This window comes from Nerophis lumbriciformis, linkage group LG33 (genome assembly GCF_033978685.3).
Source record: "Nerophis lumbriciformis linkage group LG33, RoL_Nlum_v2.1, whole genome shotgun sequence".
In the NCBI taxonomy this organism is placed as follows: domain Eukaryota; kingdom Metazoa; phylum Chordata; class Actinopteri; order Syngnathiformes; family Syngnathidae; genus Nerophis; species Nerophis lumbriciformis.
In genome coordinates, this window is record NC_084580.2 from 4282044 (window position 1) to 4308688 (window position 26645).

The following is a 26645-nucleotide window of genomic DNA, read 5'->3' on the forward strand; positions in this document are numbered from 1 at the left end:
AGTTAAGTGCAATTCAGTGAGTCCCAGCAGGCCAACTTCACTCAAAAGAAGACACCAAACTGCACCACAAGTGTATTTAATTTATTTTTACTCTTACCAGTGGAGTGCAGCACGGTGAAACAGGGGTTACAGGCGTGTGCCTCACTATACGAAAGTCCCGGGTTCCATCTTTCTGTGTGGATTTTGCATGTTCTCCCCGTGACTTCATGGGTTCTCGCCAGGTACCCCGGCTATCTTCCACCTCCAAAGACATGCACCTGGGGATAGGCTGACATTCAATCAATCAATCAATCAATGTTTACTTATATAGCCCTAAATCACAAGTGTCTCAAAGGGCTGCATCCTCGGTACAGAGCCCACATAAGGGCAAGGAAAAACTCACCCCAGTGGGACGTCGATGTGAATGACTATGAGAAACCTTGGAGAGGACCGCATATGTGGGTAACCCCCCCCCTCTCCCCCCCTCTAGGGGAGACCGAATGCAATGGATGTTGAGTGGGTCTCACATAGTATTGTGAGAGTCCAGTCCATAGTGGATCCAACATAATAGTAAGAGTCCAGTCCATAGTGGGGCCAGCAGGAAACCATTGACCACATCGCCCCCTAGAGGGCTGATGAGCCAAATTACTACCTCTTTGCAAGCAGTAATTAATAGATTATGAATAACTATGATTATAAAAAGTGTAGCGATCGGATTGAAATTCAATACAACACAGTAAAATTAGGTAGTGTTTCTTCTTCACAAAAATACTCAAGTAAAAGTGAAACATACTTTATGTTGCATTAAAGTGGCAAGTACAATTTATCCAAAACGTTAGTTAATTCAACATAGCAGGGTAAATGTAGTGCGTTACTAACCACCTCTGCAAATATTTACAGTACGTAACTAATGAGGTGTTGCTAAATTTGTGGGCGGGACCATTGCAACTCAGCGTTTAGTTCTCTAGTTATAGGGACAATGTTTGACTTTTGACAATCTATGTTAGTGGGACAGGACTTCGAGGAAATAATCTCTGAAAGCTGGAAGAAAATGCGAAAATTGCAAATAGTTGATTGTTGGAAAAGGATTTGAACTTTGATAGCAGCTATACCTTTAGTGCTTTGGGTTAGATCGAGGGTCAGCAACCCGCGGCTCTTTAGCGCCGTCCTAGTGGCTGCCTGGACCTCTTTCAGAGATGTGTGAAAATGGAAAAAGATGAAGAAAAAAATATATTTTTTGTTTTAATATACTTTCTGTAGGAGAACAGACATGACACAAACATTCCTAATTGTTAGAAATCCCACTGTTTATATTAAACATGCTTCAGTGATGAGAGTATTTGGTGAGCACCGTTTTGTCCTAATTTCAGCGATCCTTGAACTCACCGTAGTTGTTTACATGTACAAGTTTCTCCGATGCTGCCACGGAAAGACGTGTTTTATGCTACTCCTTCTTTGTCTCATTTTGTCAACCAAACATTTTATGCTGTGCGTGAATGCACAAAGGTGCGCTTTGTTGATGTTATTGATTTGCTGGAGTCCTTATCAGGCATATTTGGTCAGTGCGTGACTGCGAGCTAATCGGTGCTAACATGCTAAATAGGCTGGCTGTATGTACATATTGCATCATTATGCCTCATTTTTAGTTACATTTGAGCTCATTTAATTTCCTTTACTTATGTCCTCTGTGTATTTATTTGTCTCATGACACATTATCTTTATGTAATATTGGCTGCATGTCTGTGTTGTGTGTGTGCCATGTTGTTCCAGACCACAGCAAATGTTACCCAGCTTGCAAAGATTGTAATAACTCCATTAGAAGAAGACAGCCTGCGTTTCCTTTAACTTGGACACACACATTTAAACCTATTTCCAGGAGTTATCTCATCCTGTGAGAAGCCTCCATTTGACTAATGATTTCCAATGTTGTAAAAATGTGTAGAATAACAATTAAAATACAACATTTCTGTCAACGAAGATTTGCGTCAGCCTTTGATAGTAGGCTAATATAGCTAATATAGACACTTACATCATGTGTTGCCTTCATTATAACACGTATATAAGACTTTAAATGTTTTTGCCGCTCCAGACAGATTTTTATTTTTAATTATTATTTTCGGTCAAATATGGCTCTTTCAACATTTTGGGTTGCCGACCCCTGGGTTAGATGTTTTTTTAAAACAACACGATTTTTCTTTGTGTGCTTGGGCATAGGATAATAATCCCTGCAGGTGTGTGGACGATTGTGCAGAGTGATAATTATTCAGTTATGGTTAGAGATGTCCGATAATTTCGGCTTGCCGATATTATCGGCCGATAAATGCGTTAAATTTTAATATCGGAAATTATCGGTATCGTTTTTTTTATTATCGTATCGTTTTTTGTTTTTTTTTAATTTATTTATTTATTTGTTTTATTAAATCAAGATAAAAAAACACAAGATACACTTACAATTAGTGCACCAACCAAAACTAACCTCCCTCCCCCATTTACACTCATTCACACTCATTCACACAAAAGGGTTGTTTCTTTCTGTTATTAATATTCTGGTTCCTACATTATATATCAATATATATCAATACAGTCTGCAAGGGATACAGTCCGTAAGCACACATGATTGTGCGTGCTGCTGGTCCACTAATAGTACTAACCTTTAACAGTTAATTTTACTAATTTTCATTAATTACTAGTTTCTATGTAACTGTTTTTATATTGTTTTACTTTCTTTTTTATTCAAGAAAATGTTTTTAATTTATTTATCTTATTTTATTTTATTAGTTTTTAAAAAAAAAGTACCTTATCTTCACCATACCTGGTTGTCCAAATTAGGCATAATAATGTGTTAATTCCACGACTGTATATCGGTTGATATCGGTATCAGTAATTAAAGAGTTGGACAATATCGGAATATCGGATATCGGCAAAAAGCCATTATCGGACATCCCTAGTTATGGTAGATATTAATTGGACTGATGCTGTTTGTCCTGCCTGCGGTGAATCAAAAATCAATGGGGTTCTTGCACATGATGCAAGTAAGACAGGTCGGACGTATAGAATACTGACCAGATCCACATCTCAAATCATGGTTAATCATCTACAAATGTGTGTATATTTCTGTACAATGTGTAGCTCCTCTTACCTTTTTTGAAAGTGTTGATGAAGTGTGTAGCAGAGGTGGGACCAAGTCATTGCTTTGCAAGTCACAAGTAAGTCTCAAGTCTTTGCCCTCAAGTCTCGAGTCAAGTCCCGAGTCAAGACAGGCAAGTCCCGAGTCGAGTCCAAAGTCAAGACTGGAAAGTCTAAAGTCAAGTCCCAAGTCCTGCATTTTGAGTTTCGAGTCCTTTCAAGTCGTTTTAACCACAGACTAATGTATTTACACAGATTGTGTATGCTTTTAAAACGCTGTATTTATTTATTAAAACAAGTGCATTTGAAATTGCAGGTAAAAAGATAGTGGTGACATTGCACTTTAAAATAGCACTATTAACCAGTCATTTTAAACATGTAACTCATTCCTTTACAGAATAAACACATTTGAAAAAACAAGTGCAACTGTACTTATTTGCACAAAAGTGTTAACATTGTATTTCCATGGCATATTGCATTGTAACTAGTTCCACAGCAGTTTTTGTCCTGTTCTTACCTTATCTCATTGATCTCATCTCATACTGTATGTGTGTTTATGTGTGTGTACACATGAAAAACATAACAAATACATGAACAAAACAATGAACAGAGTTGTACTTTTTAGATGGCAGGGCCCTATGCAATATGTACACATGTTCTTAATATAGTATACATTTTCACTGACCTTTATTTGACTATGTTTGTCTTTTTGTAGGTGGCTAAAATACGCGGTGCTGCTGACCGCCGTCTAACGTTACGTTACTGTGTATGATACATTGACTAACGTAGCGTTATGTGTAGGTACCTCATGCAACCCTGCTTAAAAAAAATCACTTGACAAAAAGTATGAATAAGGTAGCGAACTGCAGTGGATGCAACAGATTGCCGTGTTTGCAATGACGTTATCCATAGACATCTTATAAGTAGATGCAGCATTGGTTGCTGTGACGTGAGCAATTTGGCTGCCATCTTGAAGTGGTGATGAGGAGCCGGCGAGCAGCCTAAACTGACAGTTGACAGGTAGAAAACAAAGATGCCGGGCTGGTGTTCAGCGTTTTCCTACTCAAATGAGCGGACTGTTGAAAATAGGAATCGGGGGATTACTTTTCACAAGTAAGATTTAACATTAACGTACTATTGGTTGTATTTTATGAAAATAATATTACCACAGAGTTGAGAAGGAGCAAAGATCTTCAATATTTGTATGTGAAAATCACAAAGAAATCTTCTGGTGGAGGATGACGCCCCTACAGGGGTGTGGTTTACAAACTTTCAGCCCCACCTAAAACAAAATTCACAAGCCGCCACTGATTATGATGCATTCTCATTTTAGGCAAAGTATAAGACAATTCTTTCTTAACAGTATAATTGTAACCAGGAATAAGTCATCAAGTAACAATATTCAAATACTAACATTGTTGGGTAAGACAGAATTTGGCTTTATTCTGAATCCAGTGAAACAGATTGGTGGTTTTAGCTGATATAAAGACTTTCAGGTGTTTATATATGTTTAAGTATTTGGCAGACGCTTTTATCCAAAGCGGCATACATAAAAAATACATATAAAACAATCACTGCAAACATTATCATTTAAGGGAAGAATGTAATAGAAAATATCAATACAAAGTGTCAAGACAGAATAAACTCTCTGCTGCTGAAGCAACAGAGATACAGTCTATAGGTCCCTAAGATATATAGATATCTAATGTATTCATACATTGTTTATGTAGGATATACGCATGTATATGTAACCTAATCATATTGTTTCTTCAATTTAAAAATAGTTTACCGTTTTTTCCCCCTTCTCTGGGATTATATTCCCAGTTTCGATCTCGGATGTCTGGTCACTTATAGCGTATAAGAATATTACATTACTGTTAAGCAAACCATGAATAATAAAACATGCCAAAACATGTGTCTGTTATCATAGCTACACGTATGACAAAAAAGGGCGTGAAAATCAGTGGTATTCAGTGAGGTAAAATGAATTAAATGCGCTGACAGTTCATTGCTCCTGCCAAATGAATTGCACTGAGTGGAGCGGATCACCACTCCAAGATGGCGGCCCCGCGTCTCGTCTGCGTCTACTTATAAGATGTCTATGGTTATAACGTTAGCAGTGAGTTTGCAGCCTCGCTGATTTAACTACACAGCAAATTAAAATCACGTTACTTAGCCAATAAACGTTATCTTACATTCAAAACTTACCCTTCTTTGTGCAACTTCAAATGTCGAACGAAGTTGGAAGTTGTTGCGTCTCCGTCTGTAATATTCGAACTGCGTGATTTGCATACGGCAATTCGTTTTTTGTTGACCAAGTCGTAGTTTTTATACCCGAACGAAACCAACTTTGGCATAATTGTTTCTCACTGTCGTGTTGTTCTCCTGCAATTTGATTGGATGAATGCTGTGTGATGAAAACAACGTAGATCTAATTTGATTGGCTGTTGTACTGAGAGCACACCAGCTGACAAACAACACGCTGACCGACACAGACGAAGAAAATGAAAAATACGGAGCGCTCCCAAATAACTTTTTAAGCTTTGGATTTTGGGGAAAGTGGCAAGTCACGTCAAGTCAAAAGGCTCAAGTCCAAGTGAAGTCACAATGTTAAAGTCTAAGTCGAGTTGCAAGTCTCTTTACATTTTGTCAAGTCGAGTCTAAAGTCATCAAATTCATGACTCGAGTCTGACTCGAGTCCAAGTCATGTGACTCGAGTCTACACCTCTGGTGTGTAGTACTTCCTCTCTCTCCAAAGGAGGTCGGCTGTAGGATGTCTGCTGTTATTAAATCTTAAAGTCTGATTACTGCTAGAAGTCGCCTCGCTTTGATCAGAGCCACCATTTAACTAACACAACTTCCTCTTTAGTTAGATTGATGTCATTAGCTATTTCGGCCGCCTCAATTGGATGACTGATTGCTGCTTCTGTGTGTGTGTGTGTATGTGTGTGCTTGTATTTCTACCCTTCTTGAGACATCAACAAGGAAAAGTACCTTCCATTTGAGGACTGGTGAAGAAGTTAGGACCAAAATCATGGTCCCAATACGGAAAGCCATTGCATCTAATAGATAATGTCTCATTTGCACCCCTGGTGGTGAAATCTATCAAAATTAGGGTGGTCCCAAAAAAGGAGCGATTTTTCAAATTGACTGCGTGTCGGTTTTAAAAGTGCTCCCCTTCTGGCCAACATATGTAATAACAAGTGTGTGTAAGAAATGGAAATGCGCCCCCTTTGGCCAAAATTAATAAGCATAAATACAAATAAATATGTAAATAGAGACATACTGTAATAACTTGAAGTAAATAATGACGATTAAAAACCAGTTATCAACAAAAAATTACTAAAAGTTTACCTTTTTTTATATTTACGCAGTATGTATATATTATTAATGTTGTAAATAGATCTATGTATATATCTAGAAAGGGTGGTCCTAAAGAGGTAGGCATTTTTCGGAGGTAGCAAGAAGGTAAGAAATACAAGTGTGTGTGTGTGTGTGTGTGTGTGTGTGTGTGTGTGTGTGTGTGTGTGTGTGTGTGTGTGTGTGTGTGTGTGTGAGTGTGTGTGTGTGTGTGTGTGTTGAAGTGTGACGCTGAGCGAAACCAGAGAGTTCACCAGTTTTCCTTTGAGTGGGGGCCACTTGTGTGACCGCTTGCAGACTTCCTAAGTATGATCTTGACATTAGTGGAAGTTAATGAGCCATTTGTTGACTTGGTCACCACCCTCTTACCTGAGGCGATGATTTCACCGTTGCGACAGCGTTTTACGAATCCGCATGATGTTTGTTTGACTTTTCCAACTAAACCTGCAATTCTTCTTCCTTCGATCTTCAGAGTTCCTTTGACTTTCACATTATTCTGAGTATTGGTTTGTCTGCTGTGCTGTGCTGTATAAAACATTATTTTAGAAACTACCATCTGCAGTCAATCATTATTATAGATGATAAGTTAATAGGACTTGGCCTTGTCAAGTTAAAATACATTCTGGAACATTCAGCACAGCTTATTACAGTAAAAGGGAGAACATGCAAACTCCGCACAGAAAGATCCTGAGCCCGGGATTGAACTCAGGACCTTTGTATTATGAGGCAGACGACATGTGAGAGAACATTTCTAATACATTAAATCTGACAAAAAGGTTCAAATAAATCATAAAGGGGCCATAATAAATCGAACGTTCAGACCCAGTATGAGTGTATGTCAATTTCAGACCAGTTACTATTTGTACGTTTTTATTGTACTCAACCACTGAGTTTTTCTAGTCTTTACATTACTTAATGTGCACAGAAAATAGACAGTCCGCATGCTAATCATTTTGTTATTGAAGATATGTGGAAAGGTTGAATACCACTTACTGTATAATGTCCATCCATTTTCTACCGCTTGTCCCTCTCGGGGTGGCGGGGGGTGCTGCAGCCTATCTCAGCTGCATTCGGGCGGAAGGCGGGGAACACCCGGGACAAGTCGCCAGTTGTATAATGTATACAGTAAAATACTTTAGCAGTAACACAATAGAACAATAGAAGACATTATTATGTTTGTGGCATGTCAGTGTAGGAAACACTAAACCTTAACTAATAAACAACCCTTGGCAAAAAGAGATACCAAACATGACACAAAACTGTAGTCATTTCAAATGGCAACTTGTTTGGTTTAATAAACACTAAACAAAATAAAGAATACACATTGTGGTAGTTAGTAACAGTTTCATGTTTTAGATCAATCAGAGTGAAAATAAAAATGGAATCCAATCAGTTCTGAAAAAACAATTATGGAATCTCCCTATATATTTTCATTTCCAAAGCTAACACCTGCATTAGATTAAATCTATTCATTAGTGTGCAGTTAAGAGTGTTCACTCCTTGGAGAGCTGTTGCACGAGGTGGATTGACATGAATCATGGCGCTGTCAATTTAAACAAATATGATATGGTTTTGTTTGTTTATTATTTTGTAAATGATCCTATTTAAACTCTGGCAGCCCCAATACATATATATATATATATATATATATGTATATATATATATGTATATGTATGCACATTTCACTTGCAGGTGTCATAGATAGACACTTGCAAGCAAGTAGTTAACTGTGATTAATCACAATTCAATAGTCTGCGTATCATGCAGTGGAATGTGCATGACAGAGTATGATGAATGTACGACTATTGTACACCACTACAGTAAACTAATGCGAATGAGCTGGTAAAAGTGTACCTAATGTGTGTCTTAATATATTAATATTTCTTTGTATTTGATATGGACATAACAGTTACATGGGACAAACCAGATGCACTGCCTTTAGTGCGATAGCAAAAAAAATGCTAATGTTCAACACCTGTCCACAGGATGCTCATAGGATATAAAATATGTGTTAATATGTTACAAAATATACACTTAATCAAATTTACAATACATTAATAATGCGTACAACTTTGATGTTATATCTGCTACAGTTTCAGACCTCTGGTGGAGATGTTTAGGTCGGTTTGCAGATTCAATTCAGTGGGAAGAGTGTTCCTCAGTCTGGCTCCGTTAGAGGAAAAAGTGGATTGTCCAAAAGATGTTCTGAATTTAGGAACCACACAGTCCCCACTGACTGATAATCTGATGTTAGGTCTGCGAGAGCCTTGACGTCTGACAGCCATATTGACACCTTGTGGTTAGAGTGTCCGCCCTGAGACTGGCAGGTTGTGAGTTCAAACCCCGGCCGAGTCATACCATAGACTACAAAAAATGGGACCCATTGCCTCTCTGCTTGGCACTCAGCATCACGGGTTGGAATTGGGGGTTAAATCACCAAATGATTCCCGAGCATGGCACACGCTGCTGCTCACTGATCCCCTCACCTCCTAGGGGGTGAACATGGGGATGGGTCAAATGCAGAGGACAAATTTCACCACATCCAGTGTGTGTGAGACAATCGTTGGGACTTTAACTTTAACTTTATATTAGAGACCAGCGGTGGCACATGATTAGTTAGACATTTAAAAACAATTTCACTGTTATAAAATTTACAACATTTTCAAATGTAAACATCTTGTGTTTCTTAATGACATCACAATGATGCCACCTTACAGGTTTTCTTTAAAATACCTTGACTGCCTGGTTGTACAGAGATATGACTGAAGTTAGCGACCATGAGGTCAGACAATAAGAGAAATGAGAGAATATCATTGCGTATAAATACAACAGAGCAGCTTGACGAGACAGTTCTCTTCTAATAAAAAGAAAGCAGTTTGAATTTATTTGACTCAACCTTTTTACACACACTATTTTATTATTGGATTATTGTCAAGAATTATTCCTAAATACTTTGTCTCTTTAACTTGTTGGATAATTTCATTATCTATACCGGCTGCATGCGGCTCTTTAGCACTGCCCTAGTGGCTCCCTGGAGCTTTTTCAAAAATGGAAAAAGATGGGGGAAAAATATATGTTGTTTTAATAATGTTTCTGTAGGAGGACAAACATAACACAAACCTTCCTAATTGTTAGAAAGCCCACTGTTTAATATGTTTGTGTTTATGCTTCACTGATGGCAGTATTTGGCCATCGCCGTTTTGTCCTACTCATTTTGGTGGTCCTTGGACTTACCGTAGTTAGTTCACGTGTACAACTTTCTCCGTCACTGCCACAGAAAGAGACGTGTTTTATGCCACTCTGTCTTTGTCTCATTTTGTCCACCAAACATTTTATGCTGTGCGTAGATATTGCATCATTATGCCTCGTTTGTAGGTATATTTGATTTAATGTAATCTCCTTTACTTATGCCCTCTATGTATTTACTTTATATTTGCATGCCTCATGACACCTTATGTGTATGTAATATTGGTCGCATTTCTGATTGTGTGCCATGTTGTTCCACACCACAGCAAACGTTAACCAGCTCGCAAAGATTGTGATAAATCCATTACAAGAAGACAGCCTGTCCTTTCCTTTAACTTGGGCACACACATCTATACCTTTGGCAGTTTTTAGGCCAGGAATTTCCAGGAGTTATCTAACCCTCTGAGACACTTACTTAATGTGTTGCCTTCATTATAAGGCTTTTAACTTTTTGTGGCTCCAGACAGATTAGTTTTTTGTATTTTTGGTCCAATATGGCTCTTTCAACATGTTGGGTTGCCGACCCCTGATCTATACATACCTTAAATAAATTGTTTGAAGGTTGTGCTTTAATTGTTTTGTTGTTCCTGATTTCTTGTCTATATGTGCTTCCCTAGCAGCCATTGACTGTGTGGTGGGCTCATGGGGTCTCTGGTCCTCATGCACGTCTCCATGCGGGGTGGGCAGCACCGAAAGAAGCCGCCAAGTGTCCGTCCCTCCTCGAAACGGAGGCACCCCCTGCCCGGACCTCAAACAGCGCCGAGGGTGCTTCGGAAACAACGAAATATGCAGCACAGCGAAAGGTAAGAAAAACAAGACCGTTTTTCCTCCCCTGCTAGGACATCTCTGTTACGTATTAAAGCCCTCTGTTGTCGCCTTCCTCCGGGCCACTTTGAGATCTATTACAGCTTGTATACCGTACTGTGTAATAAGCAACACGACCGCTTCTAAGGCCTCGTCTGCAGCTGTGTTGCATCATTTCCCCAGGAATTAAACACCACTCCGCAGACAAACACTCTCAGGGCAGATTCATAGGCAAACTTAACTTGACATCCCTTCCTCTTTTGGGTCACATGATGAAGGATTTTTTTTACTCCCTTAATGCCATCATGCAATTTGATTTACGATGCGAGCCAACTTGTTTCCTTTGACCTGCAGAGGTGGCAAAGATCCTTCCAGATTCCTTCCAGAGGAACTTTAAGGACCCTTGGAGGAGGCCTCACATGCTGATAAAGGAGGCGAAGGCCAGGTAAGATATACAAATTGCACTTCTTTCTATACCAACCTTTTGTTTTTTACAGCAGACACTGTGAGGGCCAGTGTTGTTTAAAAATTAAAATAAATAATATACATATAAACATATAAACTATATTGCCAAAAGTATTTGGCTACCCATGGTAAACTGACAGAGAGGGGTCAGCGGATGCTGAAGCGCATAGTGCAAAGAGGTCGCCGACTTTCTGCACACTGTCAGTTGCTACAGAGCTCCAAAATGTATGTTACCTTCCAATTAGCCCACGTACAGTACGCAGAGAGCTTCATGGAATGGGTTTCCATGGCTGAGCAGCTGCATCTAAGCCATACATCACCAAGTCCAATGCAAAGCGTCGGATGCAGTGCTGTAAAGCACGTCGCCACTGGACACTCGAGCAGTGGAGACGTGTTCTCTGGAGTGATGAATCACGCTTTTCCATCTGGCAATCTGATGGACGAGTCTGGGTTTGGAGGTTGCCAGGAGAACGGTACATTTCGGACTGCATTGTGCCGAGTGTTAAATTTGGTGGAGGAGAAATTATGGTGTGGGGTTGTTTTTCAAGAGTTGGGCTTGGCCCCTTAGTTCCAGTGAAAGGAACTTTGAATGCTCCAGGATACCAAAACATGTTGGACAATTCTACACTCCCAACCTTGTGGGAACAGTTTGGAGCGGGCCCCTTCCTCTTCCAATATGACTGTGCACCAGTGCACAGTCTGGTGTGGATGAACTTGACTGGCCTGCACAGAGTCCTGACCTGACCCCGATATAACACCTTTGGGATGAATTAGAACGGAGACTGAGAGCCAGGCCTTCTCGACCAACATCAGTGTGTGACCTCACCAATGCGCTTTTGGAAGAATGGTCGAAAATTCCTATAAACACACTCCGCAACCTTGTGGACAGCCTTCCCAGAGAGTTGAAGCTGTAATAGCTGCAAAAGGTGGACCGACATCATATTGAACCATATGGGTTAGGAATGGGATGGCACTTCAAGTTCATATGTGAGTCAAGGCAGGTGGCCAAATACTTTTGGCAATATAGTGTAAATATGCAAATATAAATAATTCAATAAAAACAACAATTGTAATGTATGTAACTATGCACATACCCTCACCGGGATATGAACGTAGGTGCCCTTGTTTAAAAAATCATACCGATTGAGCTATCGCCCACTCACTAAGTATACCACCAATAATATGACATTTTCTGTAAAGTTGACCGGTTTCATTATTTGGGCCATGTTATGCAGGTCAGATTTGGCCCATTAGGCGAGCCTAAAAAGTGAAATCTTAAACATGGAACACAAGCCATTCCAGGACGCTCTTGAAGAATTTTGTTCAGATCGCAAAAACAATTTTTCCAATCCAAAGTGATGGAAATAAAAATGATCCGTTCAGCGGTTAAGCCATCGACACAAAAGTGAACATTATGTCACGGTCCTGATGGCGTGACCCCAGGGTGCAGAGACAGAAGGCGGCATGCAGGTCAGTTAATTTGATTGCTCACTTTAATAGCATAAAACAGCAGAAACGAAAAGGCTAGTGCAAGGCACTTCGTGGCAGCATATATATGTATATATATATATATATATATATATATATATATATATATATATATATATATATATACATATATATATTATTATTATTTTATTTTTTTATTTAACCAGGAAAAAATCCCATTGAGATTAAAATCCTCTTTTTCAAGGGAGTCCTGGCCAAGAGGTAGCAAAGGTACACATACAATAACATTCACATTGCACATTAAAATGAGAGTATGGTCATCAAGTAAAACAGTTACAGATAACTGAGGCTCCTTCAAATGATCTCAGTTTAACTCATGCACACAGACATAAGGCACAGGTCCAGCACTGGCAAGGAGCAACAGGTGATCCTAAATAGACTTGATTGACCAATAGAAAACAGGTGTGCTGGCAAGGAAACTAAGCAGAAAGTGAAGGTGCAGCAACACAAGGAGTCCAACAGGAAGTACTAAAAACAAGAGCACCAGGACAGGAAATGATACCATACACAGGAAACTAAAGAACAAAATCCAAACTGTCATATCATGGTTATTGATTCTTTACACATTTTTTAAAAACCTATAGTCCAATAAATGTCAACTAGTAAAAACCTTTTTTGAAAAATTAGTGAAAAATGTTTCAATATTTTTTAGCTACATCAGCATGATGCTCACTAATGGTTTATGGTTTCAGTTTACAATTCCAATTACAACAAGATACATCACAATTTCCAGTTTTTCTTTTCAACATGTATGAAAAGGAGAAGGAAGAAGCAGAGCTTATTTAATCCCACCCCTTTTCCTTTTCATAGCAATTGCTAACACTTTTGTTTACTCCCTGTTTTCAAATTTGTCCACAATATACTCCATATATAATACAATTCCGGAAAAAAATAATTTCAGCTTCAGAAAATGTTTTAAAATGAGTTAAAATGTTGCTGCATGCTTTAAAAGCAGACATGTGAAATTTGAAATTTTTTTAAACATGAATTTTCGCCTCAAAATATAAATTCTGCGCTTTTTAAATGAAACATTTTGGTGTGTAAGGACAGGAGTAAGAGTGTCAAAAGATGAAGCTAATTGTTTTAATGACATAGAGACTTTGTTTTCTTATGAGCAATCGAGAAGTAGCTATACATCCGTGGCTTCTCAGTGCAACAACACAGGAACTCTAACAATAACAAAGGTTGGGTGATTTATGTAAACCTGTTACATATCAAAAAATGTCTCTAAACAACATTTGCTGAACACTTTCCTCAGCCGCAGGTACTTGCAGGGGTGCCAGAACAAGCTCGCTAGTTAGCATAGTTAGCGTCATCTTGCCAGCTTACTGGTTGCCGCCTCCGTTCGCTTTCTGAGCCACAACTTTGACGTCTGTCCACTTTGCTGCTAATCATATTTGGATGATTACAATCCAACACTGTAAGTTTCGAACCAGTTGTAGTTCTAGAGTATTCATCAATAGTCAGCGAGATGATATATTTTTGACGTGACGGGTCTAAACGGAGGTCACAACACCGAAAGCATATTACCCGAGGTGGCGTGGCAACAGGATAGAGTTGCCAAATAGGAAACGTTTTCTGAGTTATTTGCATGCATGGTATAGAATCGTACGGTACATTTTCAATGATAATAATGTTTGTAAATGACCTACTAAAAAAAACCCAAAAGATACTGTGGTACAATACATGGGACATGTATGGAAGTGTCAAAAAGACGGCCAAAAGAGGTTGGTAGATGAGAATACATCAAAAGGTCAAATATATTGTAGAAATGCACCCAATTGCAGGAAATGTAGTTTTGATTTTTAAAATTTCGGGTATTGTGGGGCAGCACTTTGTGCTAAATACTGATAAAAATTGTCCTGTTGTCACAGCCCGGGCGTATTCCAATGCGCATTCACCTGCACGCGCCACTCCTGCTGCAGCAGGCGGCTGCAATCAATCAGCAACCTGCACACCTGAAGCTGATGAGACACCGCGGCTTCTTAAGCCAGTGCAAACCTGTGTTACGGGCCAGCACGTAGCTACCTGTTCCCATTCACAGCATTCCTCCGTTTCCTGATAATGAGCTGTGTGTCTCGTCTCCCCGTATTCCCTGTGGTTCCCTGGCTGCCCTTTTGGATCTCGACCTCCCGCCTGGACACGGACTTTTGACGCTTAGCTCTTGCCCCTGACCTCCTGCCTGTCCCTGGATCTCAGAGCTTGCCTTGCCCTCTTGGACTTCCGCACCTCGTTCAACACTCCTGGTAACACGACTATGTTAATCGCTACACATAGTCACACCATACACATATTTGGATTAAGTTTCACATTTCATAATATTGTAATAATAGAGCTAAACGGCGTCCCTGCATCTGTGCCGTCTCCTTCTTCCCCGATGTACCGTAACACCTTTTAACAACTTTTTCATCAGTAAATGGGAATAAGTAACAACCATCTATTGAATTAAAAACATAATGAAATCCAGTAGTCCAGATATGTCAAGATAATCCATTTAAAAAGTGGCATTTCAATGGTTAATGATGGTAAAAAAAAATTAATTTGGACCAAACTTGTTTTTGTGCAGTGTTGCTATTTTAGGCACATTTAAAGGGGAACTGCACCTTTCTAAAATGTTGCCTATCGTTCACAATCGTTATGAGAGTCAAGAACGCACGTCTTTAAATATTTTAAAGATGTGAAAAAAGGCTTGAAAGATGCGGTTAATGGGAGTCACCATTGCCGCCTTCAAAGCCCTCTAAACCAACTTCAAAACTCTCCAGCAACGTTTTACATACACAGTGCAAATGTTGTCTGTCTATCTGTGTTGGCCCTGCGATGAGGTGGCGACTTGTCCATGGTGTACACCGCCTTCCGCCCGAATGCAGCCGAGATAGGCTCCAGCAGCACTCGCGACCCCGAAAGGGACAAGCGGTAGAAAATGGATGGATGGAAGTCTATATATAATGTAGTAACACTAACAGACATGCTTGTCGTGAACTCGCACGGCTGCAGTAGTTGTGACCCCAAGATGCAGGAAACAGGAGATCGATGCGCTGGTAAGATGATTTTAATATAATTAAACAGTAGAGAAGCAGTCATGCATGTAAAAGGTTCTCAAACATAGTCATTAATCCTCGAGCCCTGAGGAACTGGCGAGGCAGGCACAAGCAGCAGCCCGACTGGCGCGCCTGGCTGCCAATCAGGGACAGGTGAGGAAAACGAGTGCCCAGAGGAGACACGCAGGAAACAAACACAAAACAAAAAAACACTTACAGAAGCGAAGTGACAGATCGTCACAATGCTCATAACAATATGTAATACGTTCAATATATACCGTATTTTGATCATTTAAATCATTTCCAGGACTGATTTCTTCCGCGCACTGATTTATGTTTTAATAGCAGCGCACGTCTGATTTCTGGCAACATCAAACACCAGTGTGTTTTCTAATCATGGCAGACTTGGTAACAGACAATGAAGAGTACTATTTTTGCACCAGCGTCCAAAACCCGACCCGCGGGAAGTCCCAAGTTAAAAAAAATTAATAATGTTTTTTTATTATTATTTTTTTTTTTTTTATCTGTCCTTTCTAATCAATGTTCTACCGGCTGTTACTCTCTGTGTCTCCTAGCCACGCAGGCAAATCATATTGTCTAAAAATGCATTTACCCATCGATAACGTGACATCATCACGGTCGGAATATATATATATATATATATATATATATATATATATATATATATATATATATATATATATATATATATAAATAAATATATATATATATATATATATATATATATATATATATATATATATATATATATATATATATATATATATATGTCTTAATAAGGTTATCCAAAAAATAGTGCTCGATACCGTAGTAGAGCGCAATATATGTATGTGTGGGAAAAAAATCACAAGACTATTTCATCTCTACAGGCCTGTTTCATGAGGGGGGTACCCTCAATCATCAGGAGATTTTAATGGGAGCATTCGCATACCATGGTTTATATAGGGCACAGAGTGGGTGGGTACAGGCTGGCCTAGGGGCGTGGTGATTGGCTCATGTGTTACCTAGGAGGTGTTTCCGTCTATGGCGGCATGCTGTGACAATTTCACTGCGCTTGTTGAGGGATGCCAGGTCTGGACGGTAAATAATAAACAGTTTCTCTTTCAAGCATAGGTTGCATCTTTTATTACCACTATTGTAAGGTGTGCTGGATGCAAGAATTTGCCATGTTATTGAATATTCAACATTATTGTCTTTGAGGTCCCAAATGTGTTTGTGGTATTTCGCAGGTTTTTGTTCCTGAAAGAAGCTTTGTGATTGTTCCATCTGGTTTTGAATTCTCCCTCGGTTAATCCTACATATGTGTCGGATGTGTTAATGTCCTTGCGTATTACCTTAGATTGGTAGACAACTGATGTTTGTAAGCACCCCCCGTTGAGAGGGCAATCAGGTTTCTTTCGACAGTTACAGTCTTTGTTGGTTTTGGAGTCGCTCTGTCTGGGGGCCGAAAAAGAACAATGCAACATTTGACGTCACTATGGGAAGTTTTGACGGAGCAGAAACGTGTGAACTCGTTGGGAGTTTCCTCCTCTCCCAGCTCGCTAGCCTCAATCTGAACCTTGGTATTTACCGTGATGACGGACTGGCAGTGTGTCGCGCCTCGCCAAGGAGCAGCGAGAATACCAAGAAGCGCATATGCCAAATTTTCAAAGAGAACGGCCTACGGATCACGATTGAAGCCAACAAGCAAACCGTCAACTTCCTTGACGTCACTTTCAACCTGAAAAATAACAGCTACCAACCATTCACGAAACCCAACACAACACTCCAATACGTGCACCATGACAGCAACCACCCACCCACCACCACGAAAAGAATACCTACCGGAATCAATACAAGGCTATCGATGCTGTCATCTAGCAAAGCTGAATTTGACCAAGCAACCCCCCCGTACCAAAAAGCCCTTGATGAAAGCGGGTACAATTTCACCCTCACCTATGAACCCACGCCAGGAAACCAGCCAAAAAAGAACAGAAAACGAAACGACATCATCTGGTACAACCCCCCATACAGCAAAAACGTCTCAACTAACATTGGACACAAATTCCTCAATCTGATTGACAAACACTTTCCCAAAGACAACACCCTAAGAAAAGTATTCAACAAGAACAACATTAAATTGAGCTACAGCTGCATGAACAATATACGACAAATCATCTCAAACCACAACAAAACAATTGCAAATGAGCCGTCGGCCCCCAGACAGAGCGACTCCAAAACCAACAAAGACTGTAACTGTCGAAAGAAACCTGATTGCCCTCTCAACGGGGGGTGCTTACAAATATCAGTTGTCTACCAATCTAAGGTAATACGCAAGGACATTAACACATCCGACACATATGTAGGATTAACCGAGGGAGAATTCAAAACCAGATGGAACAATCACAAAGCTTCTTTCAGGAACAAAAACCTGCGAAATACCACAGAACTCAGCAAACACATTTGGGACCTCAAAGACAATAATGTTGAATATTCAATAACATGGCAAATTCTTGCATCCAGCACACCTTACAATAGTGGTAATAAAAGATGCAACCTATGCTTGAAAGAGAAACTGTTTATTATTTACCGTCCAGACCTGGCATCCCTCAACAAGCGCAGCGAAATTGTCACAGCATGCCGCCATAGACGGAAACACCTCCTAGGTAACACATGAGCCAATCACCACGACCCTAGGCCAGCCTGTACCCACCCACTCTGTGCCCTATATAAACCATGGTATGCGAATGCTCCCATTAAAATCTCCTGATGATTGAGGGTACCCCCCCTCATGAAACAGGCCTGTAGAGATGAAATAGTCTTGTGATTTTTTTCCCCACACATACATATATATATATATATATATATATATATATATATATATATATATATTACAGCCCGGCCCCCGAGTCAAAAAGTTTGGGGACCCCTGATTTACAACTTTATACTTTTGAAGCTAAATATACGAGCACGGAGGAAGAGTGAGACATTGGACCAGATGGAAGAGCCGGGAGAGGGGGATGAAAGCGATTTTGACGCTATAAATATGGAACTTGGAGCCAAGCTATTTCGACATAAATGGATTGCTTTCCCAAAATCAACAGGAAACTTCCCCGGCCAGCTGGACCAGACCAACAGTCCATCTAGTGCATGGGTGTCAAACTCTGGCCCGCAGGCCAAATTTGGCCCGCCGTGTAATTTCACCTGGCCCTTGAGGCGATATCAAATTAACACTAGAGCTGGCCCGCCGATTATGTTCAGCAGCGGTGCCGCGGTACACCGCATTCACCGTTAATTCTCATACTTGCCAACCCTTCCGGGAGACTCTCAAATTTCAGTGCCCCTCCCGCTTTTCACCCAGTCCAGCGAATGCTGGCCCAGTCACATAAAATGTGCGGCTTCAGCACGTGCACACACGCGAATGCAAAGCATACTTGACCAACAGCGATACAGGTTACACTGACGGTGCTCGTATAAATAACTTTAACACTGTTAGAAATAAGCGCCACACTGTGAATCCACACCAAACAAGAATGACAGACACATTTCGGGAGAACATCCGCACAGTAACACAACATAAACACAACAAAACAAATACCCAGAATCCCATGCAGCCCTAACTCTTCCGGGCTTAGACATACACCCCCGCCCCCCCAACCCCACCCACCTCAACCAACGCATGAGGGGGTTGGGGGGGGGGGGGGGGGGGGTTGGTTGGTGGTAGCGGGGGTGTATATTGCAGCCCGGAAGAGTTAGGGCTGCATGGGATTCTGGGTATTTGTTTTGTTGTGTTTATGTTGTGTTACTGTGCGGATGTTCTCCCGAAATGTGTCTGTCATTCTTGTTTGGTGTGGATTCACAGTGTGGCGCTTATTTCTAACAGTGTTAAAGTTATTTATACGAGCACCGTCAGTGCGTAGTACAGTACAGTGCAGACATTCGCGGGAGAAGCAGCAAATAGGGTGAACGCGAGTCCCTACACAGCTCTGTGCATGCAGTACACCAGGCAGTGAGTGACTGACACAGCGCCACAGTCAGCACAGTTCAGTACGTGAACCTGAATCACTTCTGCAGCAGCAGTTCTGTGTGCAGGTCGGCGAATCATGAGTCAGTCAGTAACAGCTTCCCCAGCGGCAGATCTCGGTGTGTGTCAGTTCGCGAACGACACAAGCCCTCAGCACCCAATGAACGACGCGCACAGTGACTGAACGAGAGCCTCAATGTGACATCCTCCTCCACGACACAGTCAGTTGTCTGTGTCAGTAGGTTCGCGAGTCCTGATTCTGTCGTTCACTGAGTGATTCATGTCGTTAATCCGCGGTGAACGAATCGTTCGCTCAGTCCCTCCCCCCGCCCCCATGATGAGTAGCTGGCTGCGTCGTTTGCCGTCGTCGAGGGTTCAGTGAGTCACAGAATGCGCCAGTTCCACTCATACCGGCATGGTCGCGGCGGAGCTCAACTGAACTGAGAAAAGAACGAATCAGTTCATGAAGTGATTCGGTTCAGTACGTTCACTCAAAAGATTAGTTTGTTCGAACGAATCGTTCGCGAACGACACAACATTAGTGCCTTTGAATCACCCCCCCAAGACTGTGGTCCGGGTGGACGAGATATAATGACTGATGAACAACTTTGTTCGATAATGAAAGATGGCTGAGCTCAAAGCCTGAGCCCCGACATTAATGAACTAGCATCCAAGAAAAGATGCCAGGTATCTAGCTTGGGCACATCAGATTAGATCAGTGTGTTGCAAACTGAGCAGTTTAAAGTCCTGAATGGTTGGTTTATTCATTATTTTATTTTAAAATTTATTAGCCTGTGGAAAAAGTTAATGTTGATATTTACCTCAGAAGGCTGCAAATAGAAAAGAGGCATTACATTTTTATTTAAATTGTATTTGATATGCCATTGATATTTTTTAATTATTATTATTTGAAACTCGATTTTGCATGTTACTATAAAGTTATATAAGCCTTGCTTGTTCAATATTCAATGCAAAACTTGTTTAGGTCCCTATTAAAAGGTTCATTTGTTCAACCTTGGCTCGCAGCTTTGTTCAGTTTTAAATTTTGGCCCAGTCTGTATTTGAGTTTGACACCCCTGATCTAGTGAGTCACTATGATATCGATCATGATACACACAGCCCGCCATGCCTGTTAGTACAACTACAGTACATACACTGTTTGGCAGTGTTGGGTTAGTTACTGAAAACCAGTAATTAGTTACAGTTACTAGTTACTTACACCAAAAAGTAATGCGTTACTGTGAAAAGTAACTATTTAGTTACTTCTCCCCCCCCCCCCCCTTTTTTTTTTTTTAAGGCTCCCATTAATGCCCTTTTAACCTACATTTCAGTACTGTTATTGCACTGGAGAATAATACAATCTGTTGATCAACTTGACATGCATTTGCATCACTGAACTCTGCTAAGCAATGTGGTCTACATACAACACACAAACAATGTGGTCTACATACAACACACAAAGACAAAGATAGGTTTCAAAGGGCCAATTTATTTCAGGCCAGAATTTTCTTTGTGCTTGACAAAAGAAAAGTAGTGAGAATGTTAAGACACTCGACTTCTGGCTTCACCATGATGTCATGTTAGTTGTTATGAGAGTAGCGTGTGTGTGTGTGTGTGTGTGTGTGTGTGTGTGTGTGTGTGTGTGTGTGTGTGTGTGTGTGTGTGTGTGTGTGTGTGTGTGGCCCTTTAAGATATGACAGCATGCGAGGTGAGTGACGTCAGTGAGTGAGTGGGCGAGAGAAGTGAGGGACCGGCGACAGTGAGTGCGTGCAGGTGCTCTAGCTTGGTGGATGGCTGCGTCCAATAAAGTCACAAAGTTGCAACAAACCACCTGGCTCGTCATTCACCCTCAGTTGTTAAGACCCAATTCCGGGTAAAGTGAAGGTTGTTAGCCCCAAATTACATAGGCCCTGGAGGAACGTCTCCCCTGCGCCCCTCAACTACGTTATGGGAGCCCCCCCTCGCCCCACCCACACAAAGCAAGCCTCTTCTTTTCCACCGCAGCGCTGCAATAAAACACACTCAGATCTTCTGTTTCTAGCCGATACTACATTAAAAATAACGTAAAATAACGCAGTAATGCATCATGTAGTAACGGTAACTGAGTTACTGAATATAACAAATAACGCGTTAGATTACTAGTTACCGCCGAAACTAACGGCGTTACAGTAATGCGTTACTTTGTAACGCGTTAGTCCCAACACTGCTGTTTGGCTAGCTCAGCTGTGTACAAGCAAAACATGAAATGTGGGCTAATACTGTACAGATACTGTAATATGACTGTTCATGTTTTTCAGTCAGTACAAATTGGTCTCTTATCTTAGTGTTATGCATTACAAACTCAAATTGTTGTAGAAGCTAGCTTACCTCTTGCTGTAGTTAGCTTTTACGGCTAACACCGAAGCATGCCAATGTGTGACTACGATAGAAAACGAGTTCCTCAATGTTTGCTCTTACAGTAACAATGTCGCTACAGCTTGGTTATTATACAGGTTACGGAACATAAATGAAGTATTGTTGGCGGTTTTTGAATGCATTTTAAAAGGATTTAGAAGTAGGCAATCAATCAATCAAAGTTGACTTATATAGCCCTAAATCATGAGTGTCTCAAAGGGCTGCACAAGTCACAACGTGTATATATATATATATATATATATATATATTATATATTGGTATTGGCTGTTCTCACTCATGACTGGTCGGTATCGGAATCGGCAGCATAAAACCTTGATCGGAACATCCTAAGTGAGCACCTTCCATCCAACCATCCATTTTCTACCGCTTGTTCCTCTCGGGATCGCTGGGGACGCTGAAGCCGATCCCAGCTGCACTCAGGCGAAAAAGGTAGGGTACAAGTTGCTACCTCATCACACATTCATGCTCACATTCACACACTAGGGCCACCTGTTACCACAAAATGCCAAAGAAAAAGGAAAAACTAATTTTTAAACACTCATGCATAATAGTGGTAGAAACTCCTCAATTGTATGTGGGTTTTTTTATGGTCTTCTTACCTTGAGTCTAAAAAACAACCAAAACAGTGCAACAAAAAGTTTTAATGAGACACATCAAGGCCAAGGTTGCCATAGACTACTTTATTTTGTAACAGGAACCAGAGTTTCCGTGTGTAGCATGCACACTTGACCTTTGCTGATAAAGCCGCTGTAATCCAAGTAAAAAAAACGCACCATAGTCATACTCTTGGAAGTGGTCCTTGTAGTCTGATTGCCTATGTTCTCAGAGCTGGAAAGACGAGGATTGAAAGTCATGGCTGCTTTCCAAGATGACCCATACAGCCTTTCTCAAAGATTAAAAGTGACATTGGATGCCTGTGTTTTGACTGAGTATCAGCGGCTTGGACACACATTACTCAAAAAATAAGACTAATGGATGAGGATGAGGATTAAAAAGGTCCCTGATGTTGTCATGAAACCGAACACTGATAATAAACTCAGTGAAAACAAAGTTTTGGAAGACGGGAACTTGCTTGAAAGTCAACTCCCATTTTGGGACATAAAGTACCGGTCAAAAGTTTGGAGACACTTGCTCATGCTATTGAACTGGCAGGTGTTTCCAAACTTTGAACTCATACTGCAGTGTTGGCAACATTATATATATATATATATATATATATATATATATATACTAGCAGTTGTGCACTGCACTCTCTAAAAGCCCTAGATGTTATTGTCACATATGCATGTACAGTAGATGGCAGTATTGTCCTGTTTAAGAGTGTCACAACATTGCTGTTTACGGCAGACAAACTGCTTTACGGTAGACGAAAACGTGACTGCTGTTGTTGTGTGTTGTTACCGCGCTGGGAGGACGTTAATGAAACTCTCTGACAATAAACCCACATAAGAAACCAAGAACTTGCCCTCGATCATTCTACAGTTATAACGTCATTGGGCAGGCACGCTGTTTATATTGTGGGAAAGCGGACGTGAAAACAGGCTGGCCGCTGTCGACACGTCACTCAGGTCCGCATGGAGCTGTAGGGGGCGTGGCCTCCAGCTCCGCCTGAATTTCGGCAGATTTTCGGGAGAAAATTTGTCCCGGGAGGTTTTTTGGGAGAGGTGCTGAAATTCGGGAGTCTCCCGGAAAATCCGGGAGGGTTGGCAAGTATGGCTTTATTATACCGCACTCTCGCGGCTTCTAGGAAATAATGACGTAACTACAAAAACGTAAATAAAAGCAGAATACAATGATTTGCAAATCCTTTTCGACTTATGTTCAACTGAATAGACTGAAAAGACAAGATATTCAATGTTGGAACTGAAAAACTGAATTTTTTTGGCAAATAATCATTAACTTAGAATTTAATGGCAGCAACACATTGCAAAAAAGTTGGCACAGGGGCATTTTTACCACTGTGTTACATGACCTTTCCTTTTAACAACACTCAGTAAATGTTTGGGAACTGAGGAGACCAATTTTTTAAGCTTTTCAGGTGGAATTATTTCCCATTCTTGCTTGATGTACAGCTTAAGTTGTTCCACAGTCCGGGGGTCTCCGTTGTGGTATTTTAGGCTTCATAATGCGCCACACTTTTTCAATGGGAGACAGGTCTGGACTACAGGCAGGCCAGTCTAGTACCCGCACTCTTTTACTATGAAGCCACGCTGTTGTAACACGTGGCTTGGCATTATCTTGCTGAAATAAGCAGGGGCGTCCATTATAACGTGGCTTGGATGGCAACAAATGTTGCTCCAAAACCTCGTATGTACCTTTCAGCATTAATGGTGCCTTCACAGATGTGTAAGTTACCCATGCCTTGGGCACTAATGCACCCCCATACCATCACATGCACTTTGTTCACAAAGTGGTGAACCTCGCCCCATCCTTGTTTGTGAATGACTGAACATTTCATGGAAGCTGCTTTTATACCCAATCATGGTACCCACCTGTTCCCAATTAGCCTGTTCACCTTTGGGATGTTCCAAATAAGTGTTTGATAGACTTAGACTTAGACTTCCTTTTTATTGTCATTCAAATTTGAACTTTACAGTACAGATAAGAACAACATTTTGTTGCATTAGCTCATGGTAGTGCAGGATAAAAGAGCAATATGGTGCAGATATAAATAAATAGATTACTGTACAGATAAATATATTGCACTTTTGCATATGCATCCACGTTTATGGATATATGTTATATTGTCTTTATATTCCAGCGAGTTAATCCATTTTTGGGGGGAATTAAGGGGATCATTATGATGCGTTCAAGAGTCTTATGGGCTGAGGGAAGAAGCTGTTACAGAACCTAGAGGTTCTGCTACGGAGGCTGCGGAACCTCTTTCTAGAGTCCAGCAGTGAAAACAGTCCTTGGTGGGGGTGGGAGGAGTCTCTGCAGATTTTCTGAGCCCTGGTCAGACAGTGGCTTGTTGCGATCTCCTGAATAGGAGGAAGAGGAGTCCTGATGATCTTTTCCGCTGTCCTCACCAGTCTCTGCAGATACTTCCAGTCTGAGGCACTACAGGCTCCAGTCCAGACAGAGATGTAGTTGGTCAGTAGGCTCTCCATAGTGCCTCTGATGAGCATTCCTCAACTTTGTCAGTCTTTTTTGCCACTTGTGCCAACTTTTTTGAAACATGGAGCAGTCATCAATTTTCAAATGAGCTAATATTTGCAAAAAAGAACTACGTTTTCCAGTTTGAGCGTTAAGTATCTTGTCTTTGCAGTCTATTCAACTGAGTATAGGTTGAAAAGGATTTGCAAATCATTGTATTCGGTTTGTATTTACGATTTACACAATGTTTTTTACATCCGTACATAACGTGCATGCGCATTAGTTTTGGGTGTAGTTACCTAGTTAGCATAAGCTATAATTGAATATATATTATATAATAACAACAATATGACTGCAAATTGTTTGTTGCTTCTCTTCGACTGTTTTTGTATATGTTCACGCGCTCCCTGCGCGCACGTGTGGACGAGACAGGGTGAGTGACCGCCATAAACCATAAAGCCATGTCATCTGCTGGTGTCGGTCCACTCTGTTTCCTGAGATCCAGGGTCAACGCAGCCGTCTACCAGCAAGTTTTAGAGCACTTCATGCTTCCTGCTGCTGACCTGCTCTATGGAGATGGAGATTTCAAGTTCCAACAGGACTTGGCGCCTGCACACAGCGCAAAATCTACCCGTGCCTGGTTTACGGACCATGGTATTTCTGTTCTAAATTGGCCCACCAACTCCCCTGACCTTAGCCCCATAGAAAATCTGTGGGGTATTGTGAAAAGGAAGATGCAGAATGCCAGACCCAAAAACGCAGAAGAGTTGAAGGCCACTATCAGAGCAACCTGGGCTCTCATAACACCTGAGCAGTGCCAGAAACTCATCGACTCCATGCCACGCCGCATTAACGCAGTAATTGAGGCAAAAGGAGCTCCAACCAAGTATTGAGTATTGTACATGCTCATATTTTTCATTTTCATACTTTTCAGTTGGCCAACATTTCTAAAAATCCCTTTTTTGTATTAGCCTTAAGTAATATTCTAATTTTGTGACACACGGAATTTTGGATTTTCATTTGTTGCCACTTCAAATCATCAAAATGAAATGAAATAAACATTTGAATGCATCAGTCTGTGTGCAATGAATAAATATAATGTACAAGTTACACCTTTTGAATGCAATTACTGAAATAAATCAAGTTTTTCAAAATATTCTAATTTACTGGCTTTTACCTGTATATGTCTTGTGTTTATTTACTGTTTTAGTCATTCCCAGCTGAATATCAGGTCCCACCCGCCTCTCACAGCATCTTCCCTATCTGAATCGCTCCCACTGCCCTCTAGTCCTTCACTCTCACTTTCCTCATCCACAAATCTTTCATCATCGCTCAAATTAATGGAGAAATCGTCGCTTTCTCGGTCCGAATCGCTCTCGCTGCTGGTGGCCATGATTGTAAACAATGTGCAGATGTGAAGAGCTCCACAACCTGTGACGTCACGCTACTCGTCTGCTATTTCGGTACAGGCAAGGCTTTTTTATCAGCGACCAAAAGTTGCGAACTTTATCGTCGATGTTCTGTACTAAATCCTTTCAGCAAAAATATGGCAATATCGCGAAATGATCAAGTATGACACATAG

The 26645-nt window shown here is 40.8% G+C and overlaps 1 protein-coding gene across 4 annotated transcripts in view; it reads left to right on the forward strand.

Moving 5' to 3' along the window:
- The window catches only part of LOC133575798 (somatomedin-B and thrombospondin type-1 domain-containing protein), an 85440-nt gene that overhangs the window by 45609 nt on the left and 13186 nt on the right, over nucleotides 1-26645 (forward strand). For 2 of the 4 annotated variants that reach the window (XM_061928646.1, XM_061928643.1), the window contains 2 exons: nucleotides 10329-10514; nucleotides 10870-10960. In XM_061928646.1, the coding sequence (XP_061784630.1) occupies nucleotides 10329-10514; nucleotides 10870-10960 (277 nt within the window). Of the gene's footprint in view, nucleotides 1-10328; nucleotides 10515-10869; nucleotides 10961-14363; nucleotides 14906-26645 lie in introns of those variants that run through there. The other 2 variants (XM_061928645.1, XM_061928647.1) reach the window with 2 other exon arrangements.